General features: G+C 45.5%; 1 protein-coding gene across 2 annotated transcripts in view; it reads left to right on the top strand.

The window, feature by feature from the left end:
• The window catches only part of ARHGEF17 (Rho guanine nucleotide exchange factor 17), a 146,782-nt gene that overhangs the window by 90,819 nt on the left and 41,370 nt on the right, over positions 1–14,593 (top strand). For both annotated transcript variants that reach the window (XM_051987164.1, XM_051987163.1), the window contains exon 2: positions 13,112–13,189. In XM_051987164.1, coding sequence (XP_051843124.1) covers positions 13,112–13,189 — 78 coding nt within the window. The remainder of the gene's footprint in view (positions 1–13,111; positions 13,190–14,593) is intronic.

Raw genomic sequence — 14,593 nt, 5'->3', positions numbered from 1 at the left:
GTGAGACATAAACACAGACAATTCAGTATATAATATTACATGATAACAGAGTTGAAAAAGAAAAGTTTTACATGGGACCTGAGGGGAAAAGGCATTATTTTCAAAAAACAATCAGGGAAGGGATTCTTGCTAAAGCCCCATGTGGCCGGTTCTGTGCCGGTCTAGTCAATTGGTTAATAAATAGTTTTAAGCACCTACTATGTATCAGACACTTTGTTGAGTGATAAGAGAAAATTCAGTCCCTTCTTTCAAGGAGCTCACGGCCTGATGGCAAAGACAACATGAAAATGACTATGTACTAACAATCTATATATAGGATAAATTGGAGCTGTAGTAGGGCCACACCCTGGTCAAACTGTCAAGGCAAATGGGCTAAATCAGGTTAAGGGTAACCAATAGGCCTAAAACCATCAGTGAGTTGGGGGGATGTCTACCCCAAGCATGTAAAGACCTCCATTTATTCCACAAAGGCATTTGAAGTGGGCCCTGTGAAGCTTTTAGAGCTTGGTTGGACACTGAAAATACCAAGGTCATCCACTGCACCCTGAGCCATTGTCAGTCAATTTGATTTTTGTAAATCAAATCATTTGTCATTTGACTTCCCTGTCTCTGGAAGAATAAGGATGATGACTTTGTACAATTGTGCCTCACTTAAATCCAATTCATTTTCAAGTCAAGACATTCCCTGTGATTTCATTGGTCTGAAAATGAAGGACGAGTAACAACAATAATATAAGATAAACTGGAAATAATCAACACAGGGCAGGCACTAGAATTAAGAGGGATAGGAAAAGAGGTAGGGATAAGGAGGAAGTACATTCTGGGTATGAAGATCAGCCAGGAAAAATGCCCCAAGTCTTCAGATAGAGAATCTCATATGAGAAGCAAGTATCCGGCATTTGCTATGTTCATCTTCCTTCTCAATAAACTCCAGGGCTTCCTATCCTTCCTCACTTCAGCCAGCCTTTTAGACTCATTTCTTTCAAAGTTCATCCCAGATACTAGTGCCTCTCTATCCAAATTACTGTGAATTTATTTCATACGTATATTGTGCATAGTTGTTATTATTCAGTCATTTTTTTCAGTCATTTCTGACTCCTTATGACCCCATTTGGGGTTTCGTGGCATAGATAGTGTAGTGGTTTGTAGTGGTTTCCTTCTCCAGCTCACTTTACAGATAAGGAAACTGAGACAAACAGGGTGCAGTGACTTGACCAGGGTCATGCACCTGGTAAGTGTATCTGAGGCTAATTTGAATCCAGGAAAATTAGTCTTCCTGACTCTAAGCCAAGCACCCTTTGCACTATGATTTCACTTTTGACTCAATATATTTTGGTAAGACTGATATGGCTATGTTGGCTCACAGAATCAGAGGGCTTTAGGTCAGACCTCTCATTTTACAGATGAGGATACTCAGGCCCATAGTGTCACCATCAGGCCCAGACTGCCCAGTGGGCAGGACTCTGGTCCTATAATTTCAGGGGCAGCTAGATAGCACCATGGTGCACAGAGCGCTTGAATGTTTACTGAATGATTAATCGATGGAGTGGCCAGGCAAATGTCTTTTCTCTGTCTCTGTCTCTCTGTCTGATGACAGAGTTTTTCATTGGAGCTCCCTGGGAAAACACTGCAGAACTTTCTCCTCTAATCCTTCTGTCCATCTGGCCAGAACCATCTTCCCATGCCTAGCTCTAACTGCATCTCTATCCTCCTCAAAATCCTTACATAATTCCCCATAGTCCTAGAGCCCAGCTTCCTCATCTCATCATTCAAGGCCACAGCACACTGTGCAGTGTGTGACAACTTCATTCTCTACGTCATCTCCCCTTAGACCCTTCTTGCTATAGTTTGTTATTTGTCAACACCCACTTCTTCCCTCTGCTTACATGGTCCTCTATGTCAAGAAGGTCCCTCCCCTTCTCCATCTTCTCCTATTAAAATCCTTCCTGTCCAGGGTTCAATTCAGAGGTTACCTCCTCCAGAAAATTTGCCATTATCCAACTCACAGTCTCCAATCAGGCAGTCATTCAGGCATAGATATGGAGAAGAAGGGATCTCAGAGACTTTGTCTTTCATTTTACAGATGAGGAAAAACATGCTCATGAAGGTGAGGTGACTTGTTCAAGATCATGCCTCAGAAATGGGATTTGAATCCAAGCCCTCCAACTCTAACTGGTGCTTTCCCCAAAACATTGCATGCTCTCTGCTTTCTCTGAGCTCCCCTAGTCCTTTGCCGGTTCCCCATACCCCCACCATGGGGATCAGACTCTGCCTGGTCAGATAGATATATCTAAGTCACAGGCTGATCCCTCCACCAAGTTTACATCTTCCTCAGACTGTAAGTTCAGGAGGAAGAAATGGGTCGGGGAAAATTACTCTATGTGTTTGGAAAATGGGGTGAGTTAGTCTCCCCTTCCTCAAAAGCAGAGAGAGAAAGTTCAGACTGGGCATTGGAATTGGAATTTTCTGATGTGGCAGATTGATGGCACCTCTTCAAGTCCTAAGTGGTCTTGGGCTTTACCTCTCTGTCTCTCTGTGTATGTGTCTCTCTGTCTCTGTCTCCCTCTGAATCTCTGTCTCTGTCTCTCTCTATGACTCTCTCTGTTGCTCTCTCTCTCTGTGTCTCCCTCTGAATCTCTGTCTCTGTCTCTGTCTCTTTTTATCTCTCTGTGTCTCTCGCTTTCTCTGTCTCTGTCTCTGTCTGTCTCTGTCTCTCTGTCTCTCTCTCTCTCTTTCTCTCTCTCTGTGTGTGTGTGTGTGTGTGTGTGTGTGTGAGCAGATGTAACTGTCTGGATGGATACATCTGTATCCGTCTGTGGCCATGTGGGCGGCAGGGCTGTGTCAGCCAATAGATGCAAGTGTTACTATGTGTCATCTCATCTCTTTTATCTGTTTGTGTGTGGTTACCTGTGTTGTATTTCTGCTGTATCCTTCTCTCTCTGAATGTCTGTGAGTGTGGGTGTGTATCTGGATGTCTTTTTATCTTTTTGTGTATGTCTAAAGGTGCAGCTTCGTATCTACGTTTGCACCTCTGCGTTTCTGTCTTTCTGTTTATCTGTGTACATCTCTCTTCTGTGTTTGTCTGTGGGTAAGTGTGTCTGTATATTAGCATCTGTCTTTATCTTTCTGTGCATGTCTGTGGGGGTGGATGTGGGTGAGAATCTGTGTGTGTGTGAGTGTTTCATCCTACCCCAGGAAATTTCCCTGCCAGGCTCACCCAGACCCCTTGGTAGCCTTGGTTGCCATGGTGACAGCTCATGGACTGGGATCTTACCTCATTAGTAAAGCAGGCTCTGGTCCTGAGCTCCTCCCCCTTCCCCCCGCAAACTGAAGCCTCCCTAAGCATTCTCCTCTTCCTCCTAAGATACCTCTGGGGTCTCTCAAGCCTCTTGCTCCAATGTTTCCCTCCCACCTTCAGTTGAGCAGCTTTGCCTAGGGTAGGTGGGCTAAAATCCAGGCCCCTTGAAATCCTTGATTGCTCCTAGTGGCTCTTGGGGAAGCAGAGGATCCTTGGAAAAGATTGACTTGGGTTTCACTGAGCACCTTAGAAAATCTGAGAACTCACCAGATTTAGCCCCATCTACAATCCAGAGGACAGAGCTCTGGCCCCAGGTCCATTTAATTTTTCTTCTCCTTGTCCTGTGTTCCAGCTATACCTTCTGTCTCTTCTCCTGTTCAGTGTGGCTCCTCCTGAGTCTCTGTTCATGTAATACCCCCCCCCAGGCCTGGTCCTCTCATATTCCCTAAAGTGTACTGTCACTCCATGGAACTTCATTCCAAGCTCTCCTCTGCTCATCCGCCTGGCTCAGGGTGCTAGCTTGTCCTAGCTTGCCTATGACAACTGGAGAGAGGAAGAACAAGAAGAATATCGCCGAAGGAGGAGAACAGAAAAAAGTGATTATAAAAATGCTTCCTTAGAGCCAATAATAAGAGCATTCTGAGCTAACTATTGTTCTGAGATTTATTTAGTGCTTTGAGGATGGCTTTTCTTCTGAAGCATGGAGAGAATCCTCTCCATTGTACAGATAAAAACACTGAGGTTCTGAGAGACTAACAATTGTCCATGATCACAGAATGCTCATAAGTACCTGAAGTGGGATTCCAACACAAGTTTCCTTATCTACAAGGAACAATTCATTCATTCATCCATAAAGCTCCTTAGGGAACACATACATATTGGCTTAATCAATCTAGTCCATTGACTGAGTCAATAAGTCAGTTGATTTGTTAAGATGTAATATTTGTGTAGCATTGCATTTTTGTTATTTTGTTAAATGTTTCCTAATTTCATTTTACTCTGGCTCAGGCAGCTCTCAGGAGAGTGGAGGCCCCCCTGGCCATGTTTGGGGCCTCTGCCTGAGGTGATGTGATACGTTCCTCCCAGCTCTGTCTGACATCTGGTGGTTCTAGCACCTAGCAGTCAGTGGCCTGGGCAGACCACATGCTCCTTTCTGGGCTCACCTTTGTGGAGGGATATTGCCAAGCTGAGGAGTGTCCAAAGGACACGGAATGACCAGGTGTGGAGACCAGGTCACAGTGTAAGTGGGTTGAAAGAACTAGGGATGTTTGTTCTGGAGAAGAAAAGACTGGTGGGGAAGAGGGCAGACCTGATAGCTTGCCTTTAGGGATTTGAAGAGCTATGGTTGGGAAGACAAATTAGGCTTCTTTTGTTTGACCCCAGAGGGTAGAATGGGGAACCACTTTATATGGAAGTTGCCAGGAGTCAGATTTTGGCTCGATGAAGGAAAAACTTCACAAAGAGTATTGTCCCAGAGGCTGTCTGGGGAAGGAATGAGCTCCCCATCGCTAGAGGTCTCTGTGAGGAAGCTGGGGATGTAGTCCTGCTTCTTGAATGGAAGTTGGAAAAGATACCTTTCCTTTGAGATTCTAGGGTTCTGACATCCTGGCAATTAGACCCTCCCTGCAAAGGTCATCATGATCATGATATCAGAAGATCTAGGTTCTTTAATCTTAAACCTGATACTTACTATCTTTATTATTCTGGGAAAATCACCTTATCATTCTAGAACTCAGTTTCTCAGTCTATAAAATAGGTATAATCATACTTACACTGCCTATGTCAAAAGTCTATTGTTTCAAATTGCTTACCATCTCAGGGAACAGGGAGAGGAGGGAGAAAGGAAGAGAAATTGAAAGTAAAAAAAAAAATTAATGAATGTTAAAAATTGTTTTTAAATGGAATTGGGAAAATAATAAAATATTTTTAAAAGTCTATTTCAAAGCTCTGATTAAAGGATGTTTATACATCAACTATCATCATCATCATCATCATCATTGCTTCAGTTGGATCAGTCTGGATTCTCTGACTCTGCTGTGTACCCATAATGGGCCACCTTACAAAATTTATGCTCATATCCTCCATGTTTTAAGTACCAAAGGAAATCCTTTCCTACTGCTAAGTTCCAGGCTCAGGTCCAGGCCCATTAGCCCCAGGAAGCCTCAGTTTCTATGGTCTCCTGCCCCAGCACAGAGCAGGGAAAATCCCAAGTGGTGAAATTAAAATCCCCAGAAAACCTTCTTTTAAACAATCAAACAAGCATTTATTAAGCCCCTAGGTACAGACAAAGGCATGCTATAGTGTGGTGGATATTTTATTTATTTATGGCATGTCTGCTGAGATATCATCATTCCTATCACCTGTAAAATGGGTATAATTAAACTTATAGTCCTGACCTCATAGTTTGTGGAGAGCAAGTGAGATGAATAATATATTTAAATAAAGCACATATAGGGTTAGGAAACCTGTGGTTTCATGAGTACAGGAAAACTCAGGGAAGGAAACTCAACGCAAGTTGGCACTTTCTTTGCAATTTATTGCCTTAGAGGGTGGCTTATAGCACTCAAAGATTAAGTGACTCATTCATTTAAGATCACACAGCCATATGTGTCAGACTGACTCTGAGGTTAGCTCTTTAGCCACTAAGTCATGGTGTCTTTCTCAAGTACATTAAAAATACCCCATAACAGTCGGCTGGGATTCTCTTTGCCATCATTCTCACCACCATCACAATTATGGCTTCTATCCCTACTCCCATCATCCCCCCTAGTCATCCCCATCCCTCATCACAGCCATCCCCACCAGCAGGCAGTGATGGGTGTGGGTGTTGAGTCCAGGAGAGCCAGAAATATAGATGGGGGGGGCATCTACTTAAAGGAGCGAATGTCACAAAAGGCATATGATCTTGGACTCCACATTGAACCCTGGCTCTTACCAGCGAAGTCCGAGTCACCTGGAGGACCTGTAGCTCATCCCCACTGCTAGGGACACAGTTCAGAGCCAGTTTTCTCAGAAGGGGAGAAGTCTGGGATGGCTTCACATCATAAATACTGACCAATGGCTCCTGTTTGCAGTGGTGCTCAGTGAGGATGTGGGGCTGTGTCTATTACTAGTAACATAACAAGGGGCTTCTGACATGCTGCACTATTCCATTTTTCAGAGTTGGCTCTTAGGTAGTCCTTGTGTGAAAAAAGCATGTAATTGTGTACATACTCAAACAATCAATAGATATGTCATCCTAAAGAGGTTACCTCACCTCTCCTGGTCTCAGTTTTCTCTATCTGCAAAATGGGGACAATATTCTTTCTACAATCTCCTCTGCAAAACTATTGTAAGGAAATGTTTTACAAACCATAAAGGGCTATAAAATAAGAACTGTTATAATCATTGTTATTTTTAGTAATAAGGAGAATAGCATCTATTCACACTTTCCTGTATACATACATAAAGATTTGTTTATGCAAGATTTGGGCTAGCATGTGCTGTTTGACCTTCCCCCTCTTGGGGTCTCAGTTTCTCTCTTTATAAAATTGAGCTAGTGATCCAGGATCCACTTCCCTCCCAGGAAAGGGAAGATCTAAAAAGAGAGTGCTAGGATATACCTTGTCTTGTACCCTGGTACAGTAAAAATGTGAATTGTTTTTTCTCAATCATCCTGAAGGTAGAGAGCAAGGCTAACTTATGACAAGATTCTCCTCCATTGCTCGGAATAAGGGATCAATAAATTTCTGCTGAATGAATTAATGATTTTATGTGTGTATGTGTTTGTGATTCTAATTTGGAAATATGTGTCCCCTCTACATGTGTGAATCAGTGGGAATATGTGGACCCATGACTATATCTACCTGAATATGTCAATGAGACCTTACACGTATACATGCTTATATACATGTATATAAATGTGTACATTTGTGTCTCCCTCCCCGGATATCTCCATGAGAACATGTGTGGACTGATCGGAGAATGAATGTTTGTGTGTTGGTCAAATTGGGGGTGAGGGTAAACTCGGGCTTTTGTATGGGCTTGAGGAGAACATGTATGACTCTTACTCCACACGTACCTCGTGCGCACTTGTGGCTCTGTGAATCCCTCCCTGCGTGTGCCAACAAGTGTGTGGGTGAGTGCGTGTGCAGGGGGGCTGTGCCAGGGAGCACATGTGCAGCCGAGCCTGTGTGTGCCCCTTGGAAGCCAGGTACATCTCTCCAAGGGCATGCTGCTGAGTGACTGAATGTAAATCAATCTTGCCGTGTGTGAGTGTGAGAGGAGAGAAGGGAGGGTGAGGGGCCTCCTCCCAGCCCCCGCGCCTGCAGCTCCCCCCCATCCCTCCCCCTCCAGAGCTGCGCCTGCTCAGCCTGATGCCTGGCTCAGCTCGGCTCGGCTTCCCCTGACAGCCAGCGGCAGGCAGGCGGCCGCCGGCCCAGGCACAGACCAGGCGGCAGCACGGGGCCCAGGCTCTAGGAACTGCAGCTCTCCCTTCATCCATCTCTCCTGGCCCTTGGCCCCGGCCCCCAGGCCCATGCTGCAGATGGTGAAGACCCTGGCCCAGTTCACCATCGCCCTGGAGGACATGCGGGAGATGGGCGATGGCGAGCAGCCCGGGCCAGGGCTAGGGATGGGGACAGGGATGGGGCCAGGCCCGAGTGGCCTGCCAGGGCCGAGCAATGGAGGCAGCAATGAGGTGACAAGGCTGGGGGGTTGGGGTCTTCAGGGGCAGGACGCTAGGGGTGGGGAAAGCCAGGCTGTCTCTCCTCTCAGGGGCCAAGTTAGGAGTGAGAGGACAGTTCTGGGGCCTAGAATATCTTTACTGGGGGCTTCAGGTTCTCGGGTATGTGACCTGGAACTCAGAACTGGGAGGTGACTGCATGGGGGTCTGTAGAGGGGGTCTGGGAGGCTGTGATCCAGGACTCTTGAGTTCTTAGGGGTGTTTATTAGGGGAAGGGTATGACCAAGGCCTCTGAGTTCTTTAAGTGGGTATTTTCAAGGGAGAGGCTATTGCTTAAGTCTCTGAATTATTGAATGTGGGTCTCTGAACTAGGACTGAGTGTGTGTGTGTGTGTGTGTGTGTGTGTGTGTGTGTGTGTGTGTGTGTGTTTGGGGGTCTCTGACTCTGAGATCTGTGTCTGTCAGGGTGTGAGGGTCACTTGGGGTCTCTGACCTGGAACTCCGGAGCTATGTCTATGTTGAATCTCTAGCCTAGAACTCTGGGATCTGCGTCTTTTGTGAGGGTGGCTTAGGGTCTCAGTCCTGGAACTCTGGCTCTGTTGAGGGGGAATTAGGGGTCTCTGGCATGGAATTCTGGACTCTTGAGGAGGGCTTGGAAGCCTCTGACCAAAGGCCCTGCTCTCTGTGGCCTTGGAGGGTGGTCTGTCCTCCTCTCTGGCAAGAGACTGGCCTAGCGCTAAGGGCTCTGCAGTCTTAGGACTTCTCCCGTGTGAGGGATCCGGGATCTGAGGCCCGAGTCTGGTGTCTGTGATCAGAAAGACTCTCTGATCCTGGGCTTCTTAGGCCCGGAGCCTTTTTGTTATCTGAGAAGCGTTCTGGTAGGGAGGCCTGGAGTTTGGCGAGTCTCTGAATAACCGGGAGTCAAGTTCAACAACAGTTCAGCTAGAAGTCTGTTATTGCAGGTGTCTGAATTGTTAGGTGTCAGTCTCTAGGGTGTTTGGACCTGGATCTTGGGGTATCGATAACCTTCTGGAAGGCTGGAGTCTGAGAAAGTCTCCGAGGGAATTCTGTGACCTGGATGTACACCTTAAAGATAGCTAAGATGCGTGTTTGGGGCGGGAAGGTCAATAATCCCAAGGGTTCCGGGTCTAGCGTGTGAATAGACCAGGAGGGCCTCTGAGATTTGGATGGTACCTCTGATAGGATGGGAAATGTCTGTAAAATATCTATGACTTGTGAGCTCATTTTTCCCATGTGAGTCTCAATTTGCCCATCTGTAAAATAGGGAAGAAAAGACTTACATTCTATGTTCCTTAGGTTATTGGAAGGAAAACCTTTTGTCAGCCTTATAGGGTATAGACATGGGAGCTGTGGTTATCGATATGTTACATAATGATATTGGGGCAGAGTTTAGGGTTTCTGACCTCACAATGTATGTGTGGGGGAAGGGAAGTTGGACTTCACAGTATGTCTAGGGGTTAGAGGTAAGCATATATATAGGACCTTGTGAGGTCTCTGGAATGCTGGGGTATTGGGACCTCACAGTGTCCCTGGAAGTCTGAGTTTAGAGGTTTAAGGGATCTCAAAGTGCCTCCCAAGGGTCTGGGGCCAATGTCTCTGTGGCACTGGGGTATTTGTGGCCCCTCTGGGTGGGATGTGAGTGTCCATGACCTCAGTACCTCTGGAGAACTCGGCCCTGAGGTATCTCGGACCTCAAAGTACTTCTGGGGTGGCTTGTTCTAGGGATACTAAGACCTCCCAGTACCCACTGAGGAGTGGAGTATTTGTGACTTCACAGGACTTGGGGGCAAGGGTTGTTGGGGTACTTGGGATCTAGCATTTCTGGAGGGCTGAGTCTACAGGTATCTAGCCTCAGGGCACCCCTGTGCGTCCCCGTGTGGAGACACTTAGCCTTCCGAGGGCCCCTGAGACATACATCTCTGCATCTCTGTCCCCAGCTCTCTTTGCCTTCATGGCTATGTAGAGCAGAATTCTGCACCTCTTTTTGTCTTTGTATGAATCTCTTGCTGGGTCTCTGTCCCTGTTTCTCTCCAGGCTGTTCACCCTGTCTCTGTGTATCTCTCTGTGTCTGAGCTAGGGACTGTGATTCCCTCAGACTTACATGAAGTTGAGGTTCTTTGGTCTAGGTCTCTGTGCCAGGAAGCCATCTAGGGGAGCCCTGGAGGCATCTGCAGGACGGGGGTGGGCTGAAAGCGACGTGTTGTGGAAGAAAGCGCCTTGGCTTTGGAGTCCATTGGCTTCATTGGGATTTGACCATCAGCTCTGCTATTTACTTGTTATGTGACCCTGTGCAAGTTCTTTTCCTACTGAGCCTCAGTTTCCTATATGGACACGATGAGCTCTAAGACAACCCCCCGCCCAAAACCTTCTGATCTCATGAGGGGACACAATTGAGTTTTCTTACAGGTGTTCCCGACACAACCTTGCTCCTTGCTCACCTAGTCCCACATATACTTATCTCTACCCCATCCTCCCTTTTTCCAGCCAGGAAAGAATGCTCCTTTCCCCAGTACATGACACGGAAGACTGGCCTAGGAGCTCTTGGGGAAGCCCCTTTCAGTGGATAGCATTAGATTTGGGGATAAGAAATCCCAGCAGGACAACATGGTTCTTTAAGCACCAAGGATGGCCCTGGGGCAAGACAAGAGGAAATGGGGCCCTGATTCATATCAGGAAAAATTCAAATTAGATTTCAGAAGGAAATTTCTTAGACTTCTCTGAGAAGGGAAACCAGGGGAGGCTGTAAAAATAGCTTTCCTGGACAGGAGCTTCCTAGTGTATAAGATGTCAATATCTATCTCAGCCCAAGAGGCAGGGGCTGGCTCTGGTGACTATAGGATGGCTTTGGGTATATGATACAATCGATGATACAAATGCTAAAGTCTACACACATACAACCTAGAATCTTAAACATCACCCCCTGCCTCAGTCCCATGTGAGACACTGATATAGTTAATAGAGAATTAAACTTGGAGTCAAGAAAACCTGATTTCAAATGATTCTACTTAATAATAGTGCGAGCTCAGGCAGATCACTTGCCTCTCTGGGTCTCAGTTTCCTTATTTATAAAATGAAAATGTTGGGATTGGTGACCTCTAAGGTCTCTGCCTTCTAGCTCTCCATCTTTGTTTCTTGTGATCTCCATGTAACAGAGAACATTTTGGACCTAGATCAGCTCAAAACATTTTTACTTGGTTGAGACAGAGACTTTGACCAGTAGATAACAAGGCAAAGGAGGCAAGAGTTTTATGTTATATTTGAGGTAGCCCCTTTCCCACCATATTGGAGTTGGAAAGGTCCAGTTGTTGGGCTCTCTTTACTAGGAATCCTAGTTCTGGCTGACACTCGGGGATGGAACAAGGTCAGCTGCCCCAGTCAGATCTTGGTCAATGCCTAGAGAGAAACTGAGTTGGGGCTGCCAAAACACAGCGAAAAAGAGAGGTCTTTGTGGGCTAAAGCCATCAGGAATGGCCCCCTGGAGTAGGTGGGGTTTGAGAATACAGTGGGCAATCGAGGAGAAGGAGTACTGTATTTGGAGACAAATGGTCTGGATTTGAGTCTTGGCTCTACTTCTCAAATACTCTGACCCTGCCCTATTTGGGTCTCAGTTTCCTCTCCTCTCAAACTAAGATATTACAATTCATTCAGTAATATCAAACTCAAATAGGAACAAGGACTATTCATTCATTCATTCATAAAGCTCTTTAGGGAACACATACATATTGGCTTAATCAATCTAGTCCATTGACTGAGTCAATAAGTCAGTTGATTTGTTAAGATGTAATATTTGTGTAGCATTGCATTTTTGTTATTTTGTTAAATGTTTCCTAATTTCATTTTACTCTGGCTCAGGCAGCTCTCAGGAGAGTGGAGGCCCCCCTGGCCATGTTTGGGGCCTCTGCCTGAGGTGATGTGATACGTTCCTCCCAGCTCTGTCTGACATCTGGTGGTTCTAGCACCTAGCAGTCAGTGGCCTGGGCAGACCACATGCTCCTTTCTGGGCTCACCTTTGTGGAGGGATATTGCCAAGCTGAGGAGTGTCCAAAGGACACGGAATGACCAGGTGTGGAGACCAGGTCACAGTGTAAGTGGGTTGAAAGAACTAGGGATGTTTGTTCTGGAGAAGAAAAGACTGGTGGGGAAGAGGGCAGACCTGATAGCTTGCCTTTAGGGATTTGAAGAGCTATGGTTGGGAAGACAAATTAGGCTTGTTTTGTTTGACCCCAGAGGGTAGAATGGGGAGCCACTTTATATGGAAGTTGCCAGGAGTCAGATTTTGGCTCGATGAAGGAAAAACTTCACAAAGAGTATTGTCCCAGAGGCTGTCTGGGGAAGGAATGAGCTCCCCATCGCTAGAGGTCTCTGTGAGGAAGCTGGGGATGTAGTCCTGCTTCTTGAATGGAAGTTGGAAAAGATACCTTTCCTTTGAGATTCTAGGGTTCTGACATCCTAGCAATTAGACCCTCCCTGCAAAGGTCATCATGATCATGATATCAGAAGATCTAAGTTCTTTAATCTTAAACCTGATACTTAATATCTTTATTATTCTGGGAAAATCACCTTATTCTAGAACTCAGTTTCTCAGTCTATAAAATGGGTATAATCATACTTACGCTGCCTATGTCAAAAGTCTATTGTTTCAAATTGCTTACCATCTCAGGGAACAGGGAGAGGAGGGAAAAAGGAAGAGAAATTGAAGGTAAAAAAAATTAATGAATGTTAAAAATTGTTTTTAAATGGAATTGGGAAAATAATAAAATATTTTTAAAAGTCTATTTCAAAGCTCTGATTAAAGGATGTTTATACATCACCTAACATCATCATCATCGTCATCATCATCATTGCTTCAGTTGGATCAGTCTGGATTCTCTGACTCTGCTGTGTACCCATAATGGGCCACCTTACAAAGTTTATGCTCATATGGCAGGGCAGATGATACTTGTACTTGACAAGGACATACAAGAACCCAGGAATAATAGGGCAGAAATAAGAGAGGAAAGGGATTGATTCTAAAGATTGAGCTAGAGGGGAATTCTTTCCCCCCATGCTTAGCCTTGAGCAATGACAGTGATGAAAACGGGAGTCCCCATAATGAAGTCTTATCCTCTCCCATTCTCTTTTTTCTCCCAGGACATGAGAAAACATGTCATCATGACCCTACTGGACACAGAACAGTCATATGTGGAGTCTCTTCGGACGCTGATGCAGGTGAGGGGCCCAGGGACAGGGCAAGGGGCTCTGTTTTTTATCTACTCTGTCTTAGGTAAGAGTATCCACACCTCTCCTATCTCCCCTATGTCCTGATATCTAAGAGTATAAATCTGGACTCCCCTGACCTAAAGGGCATGCAGGGTTAAAAGGAGAAAAATTGGAAGTCAGGTAGAAATAGGGAAGAGAATGTGTTCATGAATCTTATCTTTGGAGAAATAGGAAAAAAAATAATATCTTTGTTCTTCCATTGGAGAAAAGGGGATTAGGATGACTCTTGTGTATCTTTCCATTAAAAAGATGGGGGATGGAGTGGTGTATGTCTTTCCACTGGAGATATGGGAAAGAGAGTTTGTGTCTTTCCAATGGAAAAATACTGAAGTAGAATGGTGTGTGTCTGGTTTCTATTGGAAAAATAAGGAAGTGAGATGGTTTTTCCACAGGTCTAAACAAGATCACAAATCTTCAGAATGACGAGAAGATTTCAGTGAATATATAATGCAATCCCCATCCCAAAGCAGGCTGAGGCAGGGCAGACCAGGGGCAACACAGGACAGTGGGGAGAACATTGACTCTGATCTTTAGACAAAGGTTCTGGGCTACCATTCTACCTCCGCCCTGACCTTTCCTACCTGGGTAATAGCAGACCTCGGTTTTTTCATCTATAAAATGAGCATATTGGGCTTCATGGCCTCTGAGGTCCCTCCTAGATCAGAATCCATGATTCTGTGAACCTCATTCCTCATTTATAAAATGGCCACGATAATTGTTACCTTCTCTATGGACTAGGTTGTTGTGAAGAAAAGGATTTGTGGTCCTTCAAGGGCTCTAAACAGCGTAGACTTCCAAGTGATTAACAGTGATTACAATGCCTGCCCTGGTTTTCCTCAGAGCCCACAGCTGCTCAGCTGGCTATTTAGGATGGAGCTTCACAGCACCCTGCCTCTACCTTCCACTCTGCTTGTGAATTAGCTTACAGAGACCCAGCAGTACACTGAATGATTTTCCTAAGGGTTTTCAAGTGCTAAGTAGCAGAATTCAAAATATATTGAGACTAGATGCTCCCACAGGGCAAGGGCCATCTCTTTCAGTAGATGCTTAATTAATGCTGCTCCACTGGCCTTGTCTTCCATTGCCATGGCAATTGAATAATCAGGTAAGCACAGAGAGAAGCCCTACAAGTGCTTTCCTTCCAGGGTAGCCAAGTGTAGGTGATGGGAACCAGAAATCCTGGTTCTGCAAAGAGATAGCTGTGTGACCCAAGACTGGTCTACACTTGGGGCAGCTAGTAAACAGAGTGCTGGGCCTGATTTCAGACAGACCTAAGTTCAAATGCAATCTCAGACACTTCCTAGCTGTGTGACTCTGGGTAAGCCACTTCACCCTGTTTGCCTCAGTTTCCTT

The sequence above is a fragment of the Antechinus flavipes genome, chromosome 3 (genome assembly GCF_016432865.1).
Source record: "Antechinus flavipes isolate AdamAnt ecotype Samford, QLD, Australia chromosome 3, AdamAnt_v2, whole genome shotgun sequence".
In the NCBI taxonomy this organism is placed as follows: Eukaryota; Metazoa; Chordata; class Mammalia; order Dasyuromorphia; family Dasyuridae; genus Antechinus; species Antechinus flavipes.
Note: the sequence above shows the minus strand (reverse complement) of the source record. Positions and strands in the feature narration are given on the sequence as shown.